This window comes from Daphnia pulicaria, chromosome 7 (genome assembly GCF_021234035.1).
Source record: "Daphnia pulicaria isolate SC F1-1A chromosome 7, SC_F0-13Bv2, whole genome shotgun sequence".
Lineage (NCBI taxonomy): Eukaryota > Metazoa > Arthropoda > Branchiopoda > Diplostraca > Daphniidae > Daphnia > Daphnia pulicaria.
The window spans coordinates 13,211,944-13,219,053 of NC_060919.1; the positions used below are offsets into that span (position 1 = coordinate 13,211,944).

General features: G+C 41.9%; 1 protein-coding gene across 1 annotated transcript; it reads left to right on the forward strand.

Moving 5' to 3' along the window:
* The first annotated feature begins 4,658 nt into the window (after positions 1-4,658).
* Positions 4,659-6,896, forward strand: LOC124348740 (phospholipid-transporting ATPase IF-like). The gene is made up of 9 exons (XM_046799012.1): positions 4,659-4,933; positions 4,995-5,231; positions 5,290-5,432; positions 5,501-5,660; positions 5,719-5,821; positions 5,982-6,187; positions 6,248-6,632; positions 6,698-6,801; positions 6,882-6,896. The coding sequence occupies exons 1-9, from the start codon at positions 4,802-4,804 to the stop codon at positions 6,894-6,896; spliced, it is 1,485 nt and encodes a 494-aa protein (XP_046654968.1). The 5' UTR covers positions 4,659-4,801.
* The last annotated feature ends 214 nt before the right edge of the window (positions 6,897-7,110 follow it).

Sequence of the window (7,110 nt, forward strand, 5' to 3'; positions counted from 1 at the left end):
GATATGTTTTTATCGCGACCTTCAAAGGTCGACTTGAACTAACGAACTTATTAATCTCGTGCACCCAAAATCAAAAGATGGCCTTCACAAATTGGTAATCAGCGCGCGCGAAATTGATTCCGCCATTGGCAACAGAACAACCATGAATTTATAGCCACGTCGAAATCAGGAGCAGATGCTGTTGTGGACGTCTCGCATCAAAACCGGGACAACAACAACAACCCACTCAAATCTTTAGTGAATCACGTTGGCCGCCTTTTTATCGACTAGGGGAAAAAATAGTGACCAAAAACACCAAGTCGTTCAATGGAATATAAAAGCCTGAAACAGATGGTTTGTCTCTGTGTGTAACTATTTCGGTATAGTAGACGCTATATACGCCCTTCCGCTGGAATAATAATGGTCCAGGTTTTGACTGGAATACTTAAGAACAAGAAGAGATCGGTCAAAAATAAAGCGACGCAACAGCTCATCATCTTCGTCATTAAGCAACGAATAAAAATTAAGATACACCAGTTTGTCTTCGTCAACCATGTATTCATACATGAAATGGCAATACATTTTGTTGTAATATGTGACTAGAGTTTACTTAAATCATTTTACTTGAGTTGCTACGTGGGACATGTGGGGGACAATATTTAATATTACTTGATTAATTAGCAATTATGAATGAAGGAATCACAACACTGGCAACTAGTTACCTCATGAGGCACTAAGCAAACGATGGAGAATATGCTGCATTTTTTTAAGGTATTTGGGGATCTTAATGATGTGAGGCGACCATAAAAATTATTTACATTGAATTTTGGGTTAAATACTTGGTGTTTCCTTTCTTCACTTCTTCATATTAACCATATTAACGAAGAAATACACAACACTGAACTTGGAAGCAGTCGACAAATTTAGTCAAAAGTCCAGCGTCCACAACACTCCGCACAGCTTAGGCTTTTTCTTGGGAAATTCCCAAAGAAAGCTGGGTATCAGGAAAAGGCTTCTAGCATGGGGAACCCTATCTGAAACAATGTTTACGCGGCGTCTAGCGTCGTAAACCTTTTTTGTTCGAGGCTCCGAAGAAGGCTCCGACTCGGAGACTCCGAGAGAAATTAAAAAGTTAATTGCTTAGATTACAACGAATTATTCTGCGGAAATTGTGATGAACCTGAAGACACAAAAAAACCGTTTCACAAACGAGTCTTTTTCTCCAAAACACGACCAGGATAGAAGTTGTTTCCCACCAAATTCATTGATCACCATGGAAATATTTGTGTTAAGCGCGTCGGACTGGAGTTATTTTCCAAAAAATGCGACAAGTGCGAGACATTAATGTCTGGAGTAGCGAGATTCACGCAGTCTTAACACCAAAAATTATGTTTATTTATCTTTTTTTATTTGAAAAATGTTGTTAATTCATATATTTTTTTCTGTTTAGGATGTTCAACCTAATCTTTTGACGGAAAAGCAGAGTTTCCTTATTTATTGTGCCCTGTTATTTTCCTGATTCACCAGTCGAATATATTTTTTTGTTTAATTTTTTACATCTTTGGCGTCAGTACTTGACCTGACACCAGGTACAGTATCCTACAAAAAAATCCGAAAAAATTTGTAAATAAAAAGGTTGCCAGTTGATAGAAAAACATAGTCAGGGAACTTCTGTTTTGAAGTTGGTTGTCATGACATTTTGTTTTGACAGTCTGCTTGTTTCATTTCATCAATAAAAGTATTACACAATAAAAGGAGTCACGTTGGGCAGATGACAAGAAAGTCTGCAGCCATGGAAGCAGAAATTTTCAAATACTTTAATGCAAGGCAGTGTTTTTAAAACTGGCACCCTCTGGTCATCGAGTATCATTCCAGCAATCTGGCATCTTTCAGTACCCCCATACTGAAACATTACGTGTGTGCACAATTCATTCTGCAGGGGCTTGAAGAGTGTTGTTTCTCCTTCCTCTCATCCTCCGTGTCATCAAAGATCGATAACATCTGAGATGCACACACTTTGCTCTCAGAGTTGAATCTTTTTGATAGACAGTCTGAGTTTAAAGCAACCAAGAAACGGTTTAAATTCAAATTTGATCTAATATCCAATTCGAAATATAGTTATGAAAAAAATCATTGAAAATACGTTACAATAAATGAATTTCAAAAGACTTTTCATTCCGCATCTTCAAATGACTATAGTTACAAAAATTAACATCAAATTTTCTTAGTTAATAAACAAGTTGAAGTACTACTTCTCATTGTGTACGCGACTTCAGTAAGTTCTGCAGCAACAAAGTCATGGATGACATTAATAAGTCCACTGAACGCTTTCGCCATTGTGGCTGATGCAGTAACGGCGACTGGGAAATTGTAAAAAAAAACTTATTCGCCAAAAGGGAAAACATTTAAACTTTAATTTTTTAGTATTTCACTAATTCTAGGGTACTAACCATGGCTTAATTCCGTAGATAACTCTGAAAAAGAAATTTAGTTGACGTAGCAGAACGCAGAAAAACGAAGGTGGGAGCTTGAATAAATAGGAAAATTCAAAAAAAAAACACCAACTTATCTGTCAGTGCTTTGTATTTTCTCAACCAAACTTTGTTCTCTTCCGAGCAGTGATTAAATTTTTGCGTAAAGTAATCCTCAATACTTTCACGACGAGCATTTGTTTTCCCGCCATACGTCCCCGGATAGACTTCCTCCATCGTATCTACAGAAAAAAACACATTTTTGAAATATAAAAAAATATTTATATATTTTATTGTGTAGTACCTCGTATTTTTTGTAGTTCCTCCTATGACAACGGAATGAAGAGATCTTCACATTCTCTTCGTTTCGTTGCCTTTGAAGTTTTTTTGTGGAGTTCCACTTATAGAGGACTGCACAGCGTATTTATAAGCACCCTGGCAACCTCTCGTTCTCCAAGTTTTTTCACAGCTTTTAAACAATTGTAACGCGCTAACGTGTATTGTACTGACTACTGCACTAGCGAGAGCGATACAAGTGTAGTTACATGGTTATATAGGTGTTGGGCGTCGGCGGATGCTGACGCCACACTACCGGTTGGTCTACATACCAACGGGATCGTATAGCGGGGGGCAATGGCCAACGCGTGATCAATGATCAACGCGACATCCTTCCTTCTAGACGCAGACGTCCCGACTGCTACTACACGGCTTGTCAAGACCAAAATACTACATAACAAGGCAAGCAAACAAAAACAAACGAGACTAATCAAGCAAAATAAATAGTAAAAAGAGAATACAAATAGGGCATACAAAAACAAACAAGACTAACAAGCAAAATGAATAGTAATAAAGAGAACAAAAAAATAAAACGGAATAACAACAATGTCGATGAAAAGTAGACCGCTAGGCCTACACGCCAACTCTCCCGGGTCGATCTCCAACAGCTGACTCCAGGTTGCTCAACGCCGACATGCAAGTCTGTTCATGGAATGTCATACGGCCGTCTAAGTTCGTCAGACGCTCCAACGTATTTCCCCGGCGGCCTCTCCTATCTTTTGCTTCAGCCCGTAGGATATCCTCCAAGGCCAGTAAACGAATGCGTAGTCCACTCATCTCTGCAGTGCTCCCACCGCCACGGCGCCATACAATCCATATTGCCACGCCACACGCAGCAAACGTCATCAGCATTCCTCCCCACAGCTCGTATGGATATTGCCGCAGTCCTTGCGCTCCGTCTCGCCTTTCCTTGTCGCCTTCTTCAAGAGCACTAACAGTCTTACCAAAATGATTAGCACCAGTTTTGCCGCTGGCTATGCGCTTCAAGGACGTCTCCAATGACGTCTGGAGCGATGAGTTGACTAAACGCCCGTCCACGTCTGTGTTTACGTCACCCGGGTCCTGTGCCACAGCCCAGTTCACCCCTCGCAGCCGAGGCATAAAGATGCTGGCGTTCCGAGTAGACACTGTAGAAAATTTTTGGCTGGATTGTAAAACCCATTCGTCTGTCTGGATTGAGCATCCACGAGGAATTTCCACAATGCCGACTGAAGGCAGTTCCGCTTTCGGATGATTCCGCATGTCCCTTTGCTGAGGGCAGGCCATCACGAGTGATTGTGGTCTACTCATAGACACCGCCCACTGGCGTTGTCCCAAGTAAATGGCCTCTGGGCCTCTCCATTCAACTACAATTTGGTCACATTAATTTTTTTTCTTTTCAGAATCTTGTAAGAATAGCGCCATTGCGCAGGTCTTCTTAAAGTTCTTGCGGTAGATGGCTTTACTAGGTGGACAAACAGAGCCCGAACGACCTTGACAGACCCGGACTTCGGACTCCGTTAACTCCATAAAAGTCTGACGGTCCATTCCAACGGCCAGAAATGCGGGTATTGGCGCGTAGCGTAACCCAATATTCCCGGTCGTGCTGAATACAGGCAAGACAAAAATTTCATACAACTCATAAGATTGTGTAACTTCAATAATAGGCAGGTGGATGAATAGTCGCAGTCCGTTTTTTGTTGCGGCCGAAACGACTTGCGCCTCCTGGTATGCCCTCCACAGATCACCGGTCTGTAGGGCTGGCGTAAGTTCCCAACCGGTCGTCAGTCTCGACCGAATGTCCTTGAGCACTATCCGCAGCTGACTAGGTGGAAATAATTCAGGGGTAGCTTACCAGTTGCCAGCAGTGCTAGACCGACGCTGACGTCCTCCAACGTCATCCTCACCCAGTCCATAGTCTGTTGGGCAGTCCGAAATGCGTCGTCTATTCTCGCCGCCAAGAGCATCTGTGCTCAATCCAAGATCGGTATTATCGCCGGCTTCAGGTGCTCGAGTTCGACTCGAATCGCAAGCGAATGTCAACCATTGTTCTGTTCCCAGATGATAGTATCTGGCTTATTTGCAAAGGTGCTGAAAGCACGATAATTCCCAATTGTATTGGTGGTCCAATCAACCAAACTCTTGAACATATCAACGATTATGCACTTGTAAGTATTCTCATTTCTAATTTTCAGCCAACGATATTTTTAAAAGAAATTATTTATTTAGTTGGGATTGCGGACCTTGGCGATATCAGCCAGGCAACTTACTTCTGAACAATATGGGGGCATGATGGAAAAATTAAACGAAGCTAGACAGATGATGGTTGACCGAGAATTATACGTTAGCCAGATCTTTGATGTTATCGAGAGTGACATGACTCTTCTAGGTGCTACCGGAGTTGAAGATCAACTTCAGGACGGTGTAGCAGAAACGCTCGAGGCTCTCAGGGCCGCTGGGATCAAGGTACAGCGCTAACAGACATTAATCTAAAGACAGTTTCTGAACTCCCACTTTTTTACAGGTTTGGGTCTTGACTGGCGACAAGCTGGAAACGGCCATTAATATCGCCTACTCGTGTGGGCATTTTAAACGGGGAATGCAGTTATTGACACTTACTGCACAGACCTCACCCGCAGAATGCCAAGAGACATTGTGGAGATTAAGGTACGTACTCGCATTTCATTGAACGTTTTTTCTTTGGATCTTGTAACATTTTGTTCTGTTTAATATAGACGACGTATTTGGGATGAACCAATTCAAAATTTTGGCTTCGTCGTCGATGGTGAATCTCTTGCTCATTCTCTCAGAGAGCATAGACAACTTTTATCTGAAGTTTGTAGCCATTGTAATACGGTTGTTTGTTGTCGAATGTCTCCCATCCAAAAAGCAGAAGTATGTCATCCACCAAAGTGATCAAAATTCGGTCTTAAACGATTTGAATTCTGTGCAGGTGGTGAAAGTTGTGAAAGGGTTCTCCTCCAAACCTATTACAGCTGCTATTGGTGATGGAGCCAATGACGTCTCAATGATCCAAGAGGCCAATGTAGGAATTGGTATGAAGCACATTTAGACTTTTAACTTTTAACACTAACCCCTCACCCCATTTTCTTCTAACTCTTTCTCTGCTTTCTATTGAAAGTCTTTGGGGCCAGGTCAGTTCTCGTTTTTGATCAGTTGCCGTGCATTAATTAATTTTCAAATGATTTTTCTCAGGTATTATGGGTAAAGAAGGGCGACAGGCTGTTCGGTGCTCAGATTTCGCTTTTGCGAGATTCCGTTTTCTGCGGCGAGTGCTACTTGTTCATGGCCACTGGTATTACTGGCGGCTCTCTACTCTTGTTCAGTACTTTTTCTACAAGAACATTACCTTCATTACTCCGGCGGTCTTTTTCGCCATCTTCAGCGCTTATTCCACGCAGGTTTGCTATTTGCCATCATTTTTTGCCTGGATAACCTAATAACAATTACTTTTGTTTTAGCCGATTTATGATACGTTTTTCCTGACGTTTTACAATATCTTTTTTTACATCGTGGCCTATTTTGATTTTTGGTCTCCTCGAGCAAAACTTTACCTCTCGTCAGTTGCTCGAAAATCTCCATCTCTACAGGGACATTGCCAACAACGCTCGTATGAGTTGGTTTTAGTTTTTCAAGTGGAAACTTTTAGGTACTTGAAGTCAAATTTATGGTGTGATTCATCATTCAATCTCGTCTATTTACGTCATTCAAGGTCTCTGGCATTCCGTGGTCATCTTTTTCGGCTGTATACTTCTTTGGGAATCGGATTCGCGCGGTCTCACTATGGACTTTTGGAGTTTTGGAACGCTAATCTATACTGGTGTCATTGTCGTTGTGAGCTTGAAGGTATGATTGAGAACACCGTAAGAAAATTAATGGCGATTAAATGTTAACAATTTAATTTATTGTAGTTGATGATTCAATCTCGTCATTGGACTGCCCCCTTTGTGATCTCGATCCTGCTCTCCGTTTTCGGATTTATGGGTCTCGCCTTTTTATACTGTGGGATCTCAGTGTAAGTTGACTTGACGTTCCTTAATCGACCGATTGTATTCGGTAGTAGTGGTTACTTAAAATTCATTTTGATATTTACAGCTACGCGCTGAATAATGGGCCGTTAAAATGGGTTTACATGAATTTGCTCTCTACTGGACGTGTTCACCTAGCTCCCGCCAGGTCTCGTTCACGAGAGTTGCTTGTTGCGCCACGGCGAGGATGACTCCCGTCGTCTCTCGTCCCAGGGCTTGTAGCTGTCCGATCAGTCCTTCCAAATCGCGTCCGGTGGCCACTCTAAATAGCCACTGTAGCACTGTTCCTCCAGCAT